Raw genomic sequence first — 14,272 nt, 5'->3', positions numbered from 1 at the left:
TTAATTTTGAAACGATTCTGCCTCTGGCCGTGCATGCTAGTTACGATTTAGGCAGAACAGAATTCAATTTGGAATTTATGTTATGTAAAATAATACATCAACTGTAAAATTATAAAATATTAAACTGTACAAACTTTTTTTTAACGTATAATAAATTATTAACATTTAATTTATTTGACAGTGATTATAATATTATTTACAAGGTTTGGATTAAAACTATTTTAGACATTTAAATTACAAGAGAGAAATTTTGTTGGAAAATATTTTACTTTCAAGCTAAAATTCATTTTTTTTTTTTTGTAAATGATAATATTTAGTTACAGTATTACAGTATTTATTCGTTTATTAATTAACTTTTTATGAAATGTTTAGGTTTTTGATAATTCCATGTATAAAAATCAAAATTAATTAGAATAATCCGGTTGGGTGCAGATTGTAATAATAAATGCATTTATACCTATTACTTGTAATTCTTTTATTTATTAGCAATGCCTTTAAAATTAATATAAGTAAAATGAGTGTAACTCACTTTATTCATATTACAGTATTATTATTTTTATAAAGATGTTACTTGTACTAATACCACTAGTCGTACAGTCATAATCATGATTATAAGAGAACTCCGTGTAAAATAGCTTATTACAATTTTTTTTTAATTCCTTCTAAGAATTACCCAGATTTTTATTAATTTAATTTTAAATTACTTATAGCCTAAATTTTGTTAGAAATTTTTATATGTTTAAAAAAATTAGATACTGTTTTAAATTTCTTAATTTTAATCATTTTTATTAATGTGAAATGTATTTATTACATTTACGCATCTATATTGCATACTTGATACGCCGTCTTAAGCATATGAGCTATGTCAATATAAATAAATGAACATATACATTGTATAATAATGGATTATTATTTAAATATAAATAGTTGTGATATTAAAAAAAAAATTATAACTGATCTGAGAAAAAAAAATAACGAATCCAAATGATCAATTTAATTAAATTCCCGAGTTTCCTGTAAATATTAGTAAAATTTACCTGTTTATAGAATTTTTAATAAGATGCGAGTCGGCTGTTTAGTTAGCGTCTCTTGAAAATTGGAAGTTGCGTATTATATTTATAAATATACTTATATATATGTATAAAAATATATAGACTTAACATTCATTTTAGTACAGCGCAATTGAATTAGACGCCTCAATAAACAAACTACAATTCAAAGTTTTTGTCACGCCACCAAATGACTTTTGCTTTGAAGAGATGAAATTGAAAAAGTAAATTGATGTATTGAAAGTGTAATCGAATTGGAGAAAAAATAAAATCTAAATTTAACAAACGATTTATCCATCAAATACTTCTTTTTTTTTAGATCTGACAACTTAACTGAAATTTCACTAACTTACGCAATGGGTCGAGTTCTTTCCAATTGGTGTTTTCAGTAATAATTAAAATTAAACTAGAATAAATTTATCATTATGACGGTTATTATTTGTAGCTGCATATACTGAAAAAAAAATTAGTAAAATGTAACTTATTCAACAATTACCAATTATTAATTGGTTCAATGTAAACGATATATCTTCGGAAATAAAAATATAATCAACTTTTTAAACTAATTGTTATACTAAAGCAGTTGTAAAATAAGAAAAGAAAAAGTGCAATAAACTGTACAAACAAAACTTGATAAATCTTCGACTACTTTGACTATAGACAAGAAAAATATATAACGTAAATTATTCAGAATATTTTTAATGTCGCTCTAACTTCTAAATATTTATAGTCAATAATATGATAACATAAAAGGTAAATTTACATCATTTGAACTTGTTCGTAGCTTTTTAATTAACTTGGAGTAATGGCGTTTATGTAATCAAATACTACGGTTGGCTGTTTGTAGCTTTATTTACACTTAAGTTACTTAGGAAACATTTAATATCTTGAAAGTATAATTCCATTTTAAGTGCAGGTTTGTGGTGGATAAATTAGTATTATTTCGGATGCCACGAATTTGACTAGTTGTTTGTTTAAGAATGATTTATTTAAAGGAATCCAAAATTTGTGTTTAAAAATGAAAATATTTATTGTTTTTTCTTCTGGTTACGTTAAGAACAATGGATACGCAAACAGCGTAAAAATACAATATTTATTTGGTTTCTGTTGTGTTTAAAATGCAAAGAAAAGGTCCAATTGTAAACAACGTACCGGAGGAGAACGTTCCGTACTTAAATACTCGTTGTTTTATATGTGACATTTGTTTTAGCAATAGCAACGACAGCGCTGTCGAGTGCGAATGAGGGTCGTTTAATCCAGATTAGAGCACATAGCTGTTTCCCCCGAAGTGGTTCTATTCATACCAAAACTTCACGCCAACGTCTTTGCCCGGTAATGTTTTATCACTGGCCAAGCCATCCACACTACAGAGTTATACTGTTCAACAGTCCGGTAAATTAAATTAACATTTCTGTTTAAATCCATACGAATACGTAAAATCATTTTAACAGTATACTACAACGCTTGTTACCGCGTTTTGTTTTTTATCATGTGCCAAACTGAAATACAACAACACGTACATTTGTTTCGGATTTCAACAAAATATTTCACTAAATTCGCAACATATCAGTGCGATTTTCTATTAATTAATTATTATTTTTACCCAGATCACCCAGTGAAGTAATTACCAAAAACCAATTTCTATTCAATAGTTTCTACTAATAGATAACCAACTAATTATGTCGTTTGACATTAGCTATAGCTGTAAAATGTGATAAGATGAATATACATATGCATTTGTTGGTTAACTCTAGTTTTAAGTTAAGTCTATCGCTTTTAGTTCTGAGACGGATACACAAGTTATAAAGTCGGTAAACATCTTGGTCTTTTGGAAATCTTTACATTCGACGCTTAATCAAATTATTCCATTTTAATTAATTAATCACACAGTAACTTTTAATAGTCAGATGAAACTTTCGGAAAAAATTTATTTTTTAAGTAAATAATTCACAACATTTTTATATTATCAAGGCGGTGTTTAATAATCATGGGATTTGAAAATAAATTATTTGTAATCACTTTTTTTTTTTTGTAATTATCGTAAAATATTATTTCAAATTATAATAATATGTTACTAGACATACGACTGGTCAGTAATTATTTTTTTGGAAATGCTAGTAAACTTCCTAAATTACGATATTAGTAAGTAGCGTTATCCTAAATTTCTTTAAGTCGTAATGCACATAAAACATACATTTATTTAGTCCAATATGCTATTTAATAAAAGTATAAATGGCAAATTTTATCAAGTCACACGAAATAAATATTAACGACGTTGACGAATGAACTTTCATAAAAATCATAGTGTGATATGAAAACTTATGTCTATAATATTTTATTAACACATGAAAGCATTAAATAATTGAACTTGTTTTTTGTAATATAGCAAGCACTAAAAGAGTAATCCCATCACTTGAAGTCACACTGGATAGCGAATACCGTTCAAATTATCACGTGTACTCATAGCACATGTAATAACTATTAAATATTGTAACAGATTGTATAAAAATAACAAAAAATATTTATTTGTAAAAATGAAAATTAATATAGTATATTTTTTTTTTGTATTAAAACATTTATTTGAATAAATAAATGTTATAAGAAATAAGAAATACTTTCTTTACATTTGAAAAGTTTTACAGTTCAAATTTTGTGGTCATATATAATACTGTTCACTTTTAGACTTGTTACGCTTAGATAACGTGTATTTTGTTGATAAAGACGTCGCAATAGAGTACCCAGGATTATAAATTGTCCTTTAAGGTTTGACCAAAGTTGCGTGTTTAGCGTTCTACAACATGTAATGAATGAAAAATAGTAGCAGCGTGTAGGGGCGAGACAAATCGTAGAAATGCGGAAAAAGGTTTTACCTGAATAATAAAAAACCTAGCAGAAACAACAGTTTTTTTTTTATATGTTTTTTTATTATTGTTTCGTTCAATGACAATAGCCCAAGGGTAGAGACATTAACATTTTAATACGTGTTTAATTAATGGACAAGCCCTCTCAAGTTATCTTCTCTATGGTAATCTACCGTAGTATACTTAAACTGTAAATCCGCTCTTAAAGTGAAAATAGGCCGAAGACTCGACACCTATTGTGTTTTCATAGTGTATGTTTACAATAGCCTAAAGCATTTAATTAGATATGTTGGTTATGTTTCCTAATATAGATAACCGAAATATAGTTTCATACTTGCACAAAAAACAAACGAACTGAATAAAATCGACGATGGTTTCGTCAGAACGCTAAAATCAATTATATTGCTGTCGTTAACATAAACCCTCTACATTTAGTTACATGAATTGTATAAACAAGCGTATTACATTGCATTATAACACAACAAATTTTACAACATAAATTTATACTGATTGAAATTTCAATATGTTTTAACGTATAAAAGTTGGTGTAATGTTTTTATCAAAAACTAACCAGATGTAAAAGCAATATATTTAACTGTATTAAAAATATTGTCATTAGTTTAAGGATTTTTAATCGATAATTTAATACAACAAAAATAGCGTGGTGCAAATATAGTTATAAATTACCTAATGGTGGAAGGGAACATGATTAGTCATTAGATATCTCTAGATAATATTGCGATTTAATTAATTAGATTCGATAAAATTTAATTGGTGATTTCATAATTATTACAAAGTCAAGTAGTTAATTTTGTATATTTATAATAAGCAAAACTCAAGTTACGATTTAGTAGAATAAATTATCACACAGGGCCGCATTTAGAATGTGGGGTCCCTGGACCATTCAAAAAAAATTTTCCTCACTCCACTCAGAATATTGTTCAATTATTTTTTCATGTGTAATATTTCATAAATTTAATGAAATAAAAATTATACGTAACAAGATATCCTAAACTTAAAATTCATTATTTCTTTTTAAATAATTATAAGTTTAAAAAATAGCTAAATATATACCATTTGGTTGAATTTAAAGACAAATAGTAGAGATTACGTTTTTCTGATTGTAAAAAATAACGTTTACATTAAAATAGTTGTAATTTTGAATTATAACTCATGTTGACTAATTAGCTAGTTATATCTTAAAAACATTTATAATTTAATTTTAAAGGACGCAAGTACTCCGGATTATAGTCAGATAAAAAAATTGAAATTACCCGTTGCTATGTTTCAAATATCAATACATTTTTCAAAAAGTTATACTGATTTCTATAACTTAATATCAATATAAAACTAAAACTGGTCAAAACTATATACATTACTTGTCCTTTTAATGATAAATGAAATATATTTTCAAAATATTAATCGATGTATTTTACCATTGACGATTGATTAGTAAACAATTACTATACTTCGGTGGTCCCTCATCACGATCTATGAAAATTAAAAAAAAAGATAGCTATCTCTAATCTTGATATCAAATTTAAAATAAACCTTCAATAATATTTAAAAATATATTAAACACATGTGTGTACATAATTAAAGAATAACTAAATTATAAGCATCTAGAGATTAGTGCCAACGCTGTCGACGTCGTAATTTTCTGAGAAAAACGTATTCGATATTTTTATTAGAATTAATACTTAAAAATGATAATAATAAATATTTAAAATTGCACTAATCGGTTTGTTACATAACTCTCACGTTCATTCGAATTCGAAAAAATGGTTTAAAGAATATACTTATGGGGTTATAAAATGTAAACATGAATATATCCCCTCCGTCAATGTATTAATTAAATCATTATTGACGTTATCGCAAAAATTATATTAATACTTTAATAATCTATTTAAAACTGTTTTATGTTCATTATCATTCGAGTTTATTTATAAAATCGTTATATGTTTACAATATACAAAGACTAAATGAAATACTCGTCATTATTCGTGTAAAATCACAAAAGAAATTTCACAAGTAGTTCAATTTCACTGATTTTAGTATTAAATCATAAAAACATAAAGCAAAACAAAATACATGATGTTTTGTGAAGACCCAGGGCACACTGGCCCTCTCGGTGTTGGTGAGTTGTTAGTGTTGAGGTTTTTTTTTTAAGGTACGTTATCAGCCTATATAAGCGTTACCCAAGAAACACTACCAGGAGGTTGGCTGTGTAATTTTTCGATGGAATTGTTAGTAGGGGGTGCTCAAATAAACGGGGAAGATGAATATTGTGTCGAATTAATGATAAATCATTGGTTGTTAAAGTCGGCATATCTCTATTTTTGAATTCCGAGTGAATAAGTTTTGCTGGTTTGCACGAAATGTCATCTGATGCTTCATTTTTTTTTTTCAAAGATTAACTCAAAATATTTCTATTTAAGACATTTTTATCAGTTTTACCGTGGCTGTAACCACTATTACTCTCTACTATTTAATTTGAAGGAGACAATATCAAAAAGCACTCACTTATTTTTACACAGCGAGGTCATCTCCGTACACCCTCTTTAAGTTTTGAAATTTGAAGCCTCCATAGTTAATAAGTGGCTTCGATTTTTAACTCCATTGCAACTGAATTTAAACTGACAGTGTAAATGTAAAATGCTATACTATAATATGAACGTTAAATAGTATCTTTAGTATCTAAAAAACCCGGCATTGTAGGTTGTTTATCATTACTATAATTACAAATGCGACAATAACTCGAGCCGCAAACTCAACTCATGACAAAAAGTCATCGGACCGGAATTCACCGATGTCCGCCGATATTGTAAATAACACGACGTCGGCCGCAACCCACTCACACCCGCCCCTCTAAATTCCACTCCGCTATGACGACAGAACGAAAAATGATGAAGCTTAAAACTATGATGATGTGCTTATTTTATTAGTTGTTTAGATTTCAAATATTTAGAAAACTTTTTTGAAAGTTACATTGTATTTTTAAAGAGTTTTTACCGATAAGGGCCGTAAAAAAGTGTAAATGAATGCGACAATTGGCTAAGTAAAAACTACTGTAACGCAAAGTTTTTCTAACAAACTTTTAGTCATTGCAGTAACTAAAGAAAGGTTATTTGTATGCCACTTGTTCGATGCCAAAGGGTTTCTTTTACCGGTACAACTTGACTAATACATATAAACGGAGCCAAATAAGTGTACGATAAGTTTTTACGGGGTTTACTTTGAAGTTAATTTCATTTGAAATAATACAAACATAGCAGTGAAAATAATTTTGCTATTTATGTAAATAGTTATGGGAGAATACCGCAATACGGAATAGGCGAATAATATTAGTAGGCGAGCTAAGAATTTCATTGCTCATCCACAAATAGATTGGTATATTATAATCTCCTAATTGTATTTCAGATGGAATTTCTATATATCCTATAAATTTATACATATAGTCATCCTAATGATAAGACTATTGCGCTTTCAACTGATTAATATAGTGTGGTAAACTATCATTATGAGAGATATGAAGAAAATAGTTATCTCCTATTTATTATATTAGAAACATCAACACTGTTTATAATTTAATAGATTTTTTCTATTTTTTTTCCGCAAAATGTTTTCTTTAATAAGAAAAAAAAAATGAATTCTTTATAAATGTTACCCTTGTTACGAATTCAATTATTTTCCAAATTGTAAGTACACTATAAAAAATGAAATTTGTTTTATAGGTTACATGCTTTTTAAGAAAATATACATTTTATAAAAATCAATTTTTCAATTGAAACATACGTTTTTAACCACTAGGCCAGGCCGACTCCATTTTATAATTAATATTTAAATGAAAAATAATAAACTATTCATTATTTTACAATAGCGTAAACAAAAGAGGCTTAAAAGTTTTTGGTACCTCAGTGGTCATGTTAGTCTAAAAAAAAACTGTTATACTGCATGTTTTAATGGGTACCACTTATTTTAAACAGCAGATTTGAATTTTATCATAAAATGTGACATTATATAATAATAATAATAATTGATATTTTGTTGACATTTATCTATTTCCCAATGTAAAGTATTGAGAGTAGCTTTATCACTATAATTTTTTTATTTTTGTATGAAATGTATTTTGACTTCAATTTAAAACTTATTTTTAATGTATTTTATTTCATAAAATTCTTTTATTTTGTCAAAATTTGAAGTATTTAATTGTGTTAAATCTACTACTACAACAAAAATATATTTTTATGACAAATAATTTAGTTGAAACTTTGATATCTAAAGGTTTAAAAGGGCTAATTATTAAAATTATACTTATTTACTTTGAAGCTCAAAACTGCAAAAAGCTTCGAGTGTAAGTTAATAAAATAATATTTTTTATAATCTTTGTGTTAAAATAAAATGCCGTAGATTTTTATTTCTTACAAAAACTTGAAACATTTCTTGCAGATGCCACTGAAAAATAAATTTATAGCCGTCTATGCGTAGGAAACAATAAAAGTAGTAATAAAGTTGCATATATACTTATTACAGATTTCCTGAAGCAATTTTTTGAGAATGTCAAACTTTAAGATTTTATTTTTACTTAATTTAAAAAAGCTCAATGTTGTAAAGTCGTTTTTTTTTATAGTCTATTAAAAATTAAATATAATTTATATAATATAAATATTTTTAAAATTTTATTTCTATAAATTAAAAATTCGAGTATTTTTAATTACTGTAATTAAAAATAACTTCAACATTTTTTTGTGTCACTGCAAATTATAAATTATATTTGTGCTTCATATAAATTTTACATTTATTTGTCTCATGAGAAAAAAAAACAAAATTATATTAATCCCTTTTGTTTTTTCTTAGAAGTTTATTGCATTTTATAATCTTAGCCGAAGTGAAACATAAACTTCTAGTACAAGTATTGAAATTGTGTACTCGCTACTCGTCTCTTTTAAATTTTCGTATAACACAATAACGACAACAGGTAGATAATTCCGATTGCATTAGCTCTCCAGACCTTTGCATTAGATTTTATTAGCTAAGCAGTTTTATTATCCCCTTAAGCGTCAATAATTTTCACTAGAACACCGTGCCGCATACAAAAGGTTTGTTTTCACAGAAATTTATTTCCGTTGTAATTGTTGCATGTTGTGCACTGAAATTTTAAAACAAATGCATAATAATTTATATACTTGTCTGGGCTTTCAACTCAGACAGCTATTAAATGGACTTCTATCGAGTAATGTGAAATAGAGTTTCTGTCATATTACAACAATAAAAAAATAATTATTTTTTGTTTTTTTATTTTACCGCGTTGTTTCTCTATGATTCTATTTATATGTGTGATATGTCGGTAAATTTAATATAACGAAATTTTCATTTTGATAAATAGGAAAACTGTTTATACGAGATCACAGTTACTGAACTAATATGTCCTATAATAATAGATTGAATAATAAAATTAAGATGTTTCATATACAACTAGTTTATTTAGGCCTAAGGAATAGAATCATTAAAATTTATAAATAATGAGGAATTGTAATTTCACCGTCACACTTAATAAAAACGTTAAAGACATTCTTAACTCAGAAAATACTTAACATATAATGTACATTAATTATACATTCGCCGTCTTCGGGGAGGGATTACATTTATGATAAAGAGTGATGTATAATATAATAGGGTAAGTTACATAAACAGTAAATAATTTACTATTGAATTAAACTGAAATAATGTATGTAAAAGAAATGCCGTATCATTATTTTGTTTTGTTAAAATTAAGTAAAGATAAGATTTAAAAAGAGTTTCATAAAAAATTTTATATAAAATATTGATGGTTCATAACGTTGAAAATATAAGTATTTTTTAATAAATATCTTTAGTGCGTTTTATAGGTAAATGTAAACTAGGGATAGTCTATAATTTCTACTTGAAAGCAACATTTACAAAAATATACATGTATATATGTCGATCAATGAAAAACGCTTGAAAAACTGAAGTCATAAAAACAAATTTTGTTTATAAAATAAAATGATTTCATTGAAAGTTATCGTCAGGTTTTCAAAACAGAACAAGGATTTTATGACATGAGGGTTGAGTCTGTTAAATTTCACTGTATTTTACTATAATATTTTGGGTTTAGTACTCTTCGAAACGTTCATCTGGGAACAAATCTGATCCCACGGTACGGGACTGAACGAGGAAAAAAACTTATTTACTATCACAAGCGTATGTCGTTCAAGTGCCCATATTCATGTGCCACTTTCTATACTTCGCTGACTTTCACGCGATTTCAACTCTTCCCCCACGTCTATAATAACAGCCGATTGTTGAAATTTATGTAACTGAAGAATTCTTGTACAAAAGAATTTTCCTTTAAACTAGAGGAAAATCTATCAGGTCTCGAGTAACACGCGTAATAGTAAATTGTTTCCTCGAATCCGAGACACATTCCATGTAATTTTCCAAAAGTAAAATTTCTTTAAAAAAAATTATTCTTTTGTAATAATAATTTTATTTGGTTCGTTCTGATGCAACCAAATAATACAGTAATTATAGTTCAAAAAAATTTATCTCGCAGTTTATTGAAACTTAGTTATCTAAAATTTAATACTAATTTAAAACTAAAATAGTTTAAATTATTATTTATATTGTATCTAAGGAATTTTTAACAATATATTTAAAATTTCCGTAAGCGTCATATTATATTAATTTAATTATACAAATATACACATTAAAATATGTACAAAAAAATGTTTTATTACAAATTTTTCTCTTAAAAACACTGTGTGTGATGCCTAGGAGTATTGAAACTCATTAAATATTTTTATGTGAAACATTTTATGCCCATGTAACGTTTATGAATAAATATTGGTATGTAAACTGAAGCTTCCCTTTAGTCCAAGAGTTATGGTTTCACAGCAACGTGTCGGCACAAAGTGAAAAAACACTTCGATGAAAAAATGAGCTACGCAGCGATAATTTATTACTTTTAAGCCTTTTTAAATTTGTTTTTATTATTATTATTTTATTTTTTGCAGGGAGAGGAAAACTTTTAAATGCTTTCATAAACGTTTTTATGTATATTATATTTTCTCTAAGTATAAATTAATGTTTCGGCTAATATTTTTATAACAAAAAAAAAAAAAAAACTTCCGGTACCAGGAGTACAATGGCTCTACATAATATTATATGGAGCCATAATGCATTTATATTGATTAATTAACATTACACAAGACAATAGTAATCAACTTGTATATTTCGAATGATAATTATTAATTTATCTGAGTCTAAATACAGGTATGGAAATGTATTTTTTATTTTTGTTTTTATAATAAAATATTTTTCATAATTTAATTAAAATTTCTACTATAGAGGCAAATGTGAATTGAAAACCAAAAATTCAAATGGCCTTTAATATTTTGTTACGGATGCACGAGTTGAATTAAAAAAAACGATGTATCGTTTTACATCAAGCTAACAATAACTTTGTTTACAACATTATTTTTTTAATTTTCCAAACATATTTATGGAACATTTATGGATTTCAAGATAATAAAACATAAATAATAGCGTTCTATTTAGCTTACTTGCAAATATTTTTGCGATAAATATTTATTAGTCACGTCATATGCTTTTGTTATAATGTACAGATACACATTATCGTAAAAAAAAATTTAATTCGTTAAACCTTAACCATTCCTAGATAAAAATTATATAATTATAAAAATGCATAAAAACTTCATGTTTGCAAAGTGTTGTCTGAAAAAAAAACGTATCAATTAAATTTATACTTCAATTGGCTAAAAGTGTAAAATTTGAATTCAATGAAATTAGTATGATATTTGTAAATTTTATTTATTTAAAATCTTTCCTAGTGCACTATAAAACGAGAGAATGATTTTGTAAAAAAATCTACGCGCTACCTCTTTAAACAAACATTTTATTGTATAACAATCTTATGAAACTTTTTACATTTGTTTATTTTAAATATTAATCAAGAAATAAATCTAAAGAAATACTTCAAAATATAATAATATAGTTTAAAAATAGTTATTAAGTTTGAAAGTCAAGTTTAATATTCATTTAATGTGTGGATATTATTTGTGCCTTAAAATTTATAAAACACAAAAGTCTAGATAATTTTATAATTTAAAAAACTAAATTTTTATTAAAATGTGACTGTCAGTAATTGATAACATGAACTGTGAGTAACTATTGTTTCATTAATATCCTTCAATCAACTAAATCATTTGTATAATCAATATAAATGTATTCTGAATTTGTTTTGATGAAATAATTTTTAAGTCGTTGACAGACAGCCAATTATTTACAGGCCAGAGCACGTTGTTATTTATTTTCCTGATCAAATACAGTTATCTATTTTGTTCGAAAATTAGATTATTTTAACACAATGATTTATGATGAATTGATAGATAAAATAATATTTTTATCTGAAATTTCATCGTATTTCCAATTTTTTCTTGGTCAAAAAAAGTAGTAATTAAAATTTATTATAGGTTCAATACATATTAAAATTGGGCAGATAATTATCATGATCACATTAAAATTAAAAATGATATAGTATAAACTTCTCGAATAAAAAATGAAAATTTTAGATATTTTACTATTTATCAGATCAAATACTTTGAGATAAATTCAAGATATGTGGATAAATATTTTTACTTGGCTAATTTAGGAGGTGTACAATTAGAAAGTTTCAATAATATTTTAAGATGGCTCTGTTTGATCAATATTTTTTATAAGTCTTTTTGAAATAACATAATTAAACGATTAAAATATTTGTAAAAATACGTGCTACTTTATTATATTTTATATTTAGTTAGTAAAATTATTATTTTTAATTTAACATAACTTTAAACTAGTTATTTAAATGATTCTTAAAATTAGACCTTTGTATTTTAATAAGTTTGAAAAGTTTAACAAAAATTTGTAGTTTAAGTTTTTAATTGGAATTAATTAAAAAAAATGTTTAATGCTTATATTTGCAGTTCTCAAACGTAAATAATAACTTAAAGAATCACGACTATGGAAATATTACTTTATCGAGCATGTGGTTTTTCTATTGGTATAATGTATCATTCTAATTTGTTAATAGAACTTTTATTTTTCTATAATAATTATTACACTTTAAAAGCGAATGTATGTATACAAAACGTTCAACTTTTGAGTGCTACAGTATTTTTTTTAAAATTAAGTTATTTCGAAAGAATGTTAAAATGATAAAATTTATAATGAATACTAACCTACTACAATAATGAAAATGTTGACTGCCAAAATAATAACTACCGACAAATGACAAGTCATTGTTTTTCGAATGCGGCACAATTCGTTTATGAGTAATATTAGAGCGCGGGCTCTCTACGGAACAAGAGACCGGCAACGCACGTGTCCGATGACTAACTAATGGCGAGATGCGCCGGCTTTCTACAACTGTTCGCTCTTTTAGTTGAACGTTGCGCTTGATCAACGTGACCTTTGAGACAAAAATCTATCGTATATTGTCATTTTAAATGCCCCATGTCATAAAAATGTGGTTCAAATAATATTGAATGTATAGCATAATTATTTTATTCAAAAAAACGTTCATTTACGTGGATTCAATTTAAAATTGCTAAATTAAATAATTGAAAAATTAATATTTATTTTTATCACAACAAAAATTAAAATTAATTAATTTATATATTTTTAAATAATTTCGAATAATTAATATAATATGTACATTTCTTTAATTAGTTTGCACATAATCATGGACCAAGTATAACCCCTGCGTTTTATACACTACTAAACTCTGAGTTATTTTTAGTAACATTTAACAATTTTTCAAATTATTTATATTATCTTAGTAATTTATTTTCATTCTTTTTACTAAGAAACTGAATTAATCTTGTAATGTTAAATCTTACATTTATAAGTATTTAACTTGTGTCATAAAATTGTGTGCAATAAGAAAAAATAAAGTTCAATCTTAAAACTGTATAAAAATGTATATAGTGATAGATTATATATATAAAAAAAAAAACTGCATTAAGTTATAGATAAAAGTAGTTGATTTACAGGGATAACTCGCATTAACACGGCGTAATGTATATGCAATATTGATGTCGCCATGTAGGAGATAATAAATGAGGTTGATTTTTATAGCAAATTTTAATTTTAAAATAATTTTTTTGTTTATTTTCTTATCATTTGAAGTTTTTGTTAAAAAAATTTGCCTAAGGTAAAAATACTGTCTTATTGTAATAAATTACCCAAAAATGTAACAAGGAAAAATTATTTTGCTATTACCACGTTCGTAAACTACTAAATTTTTAATTAATGGTTATAACGAATTTAGTTTTCAACAGT

At 25.7% G+C, this 14,272-nt stretch overlaps 1 protein-coding gene across 3 annotated transcripts in view; it reads right to left on the bottom strand.

Annotated features, from left to right (window-relative positions):
• Positions 1-13,343, bottom strand: part of LOC126896771 (lachesin-like) — a 107,408-nt gene extending 94,065 nt beyond the window's left edge. For all 3 annotated transcript variants that reach the window (XR_007701932.1, XM_050669840.1, XM_050669841.1), the window contains exon 1: positions 13,171-13,343. Coding sequence is in view for 2 of the 3 variants with exons in the window: in XM_050669840.1 (XP_050525797.1) it covers positions 13,171-13,231 (61 nt within the window). In the remaining variant the exon portion in view is untranslated. The remainder of the gene's footprint in view (positions 1-13,170) is intronic.
• Positions 13,344-14,272: the final 929 nt, after the last annotated feature.

Source organism: Daktulosphaira vitifoliae, unplaced genomic scaffold, assembly GCF_025091365.1.
Source record: "Daktulosphaira vitifoliae isolate Bord-2020 unplaced genomic scaffold, ASM2509136v1 Scaffold_1, whole genome shotgun sequence".
Lineage (NCBI taxonomy): Eukaryota > Metazoa > Arthropoda > Insecta > Hemiptera > Phylloxeridae > Daktulosphaira > Daktulosphaira vitifoliae.
Note: the sequence above shows the minus strand (reverse complement) of the source record. Positions and strands in the feature narration are given on the sequence as shown.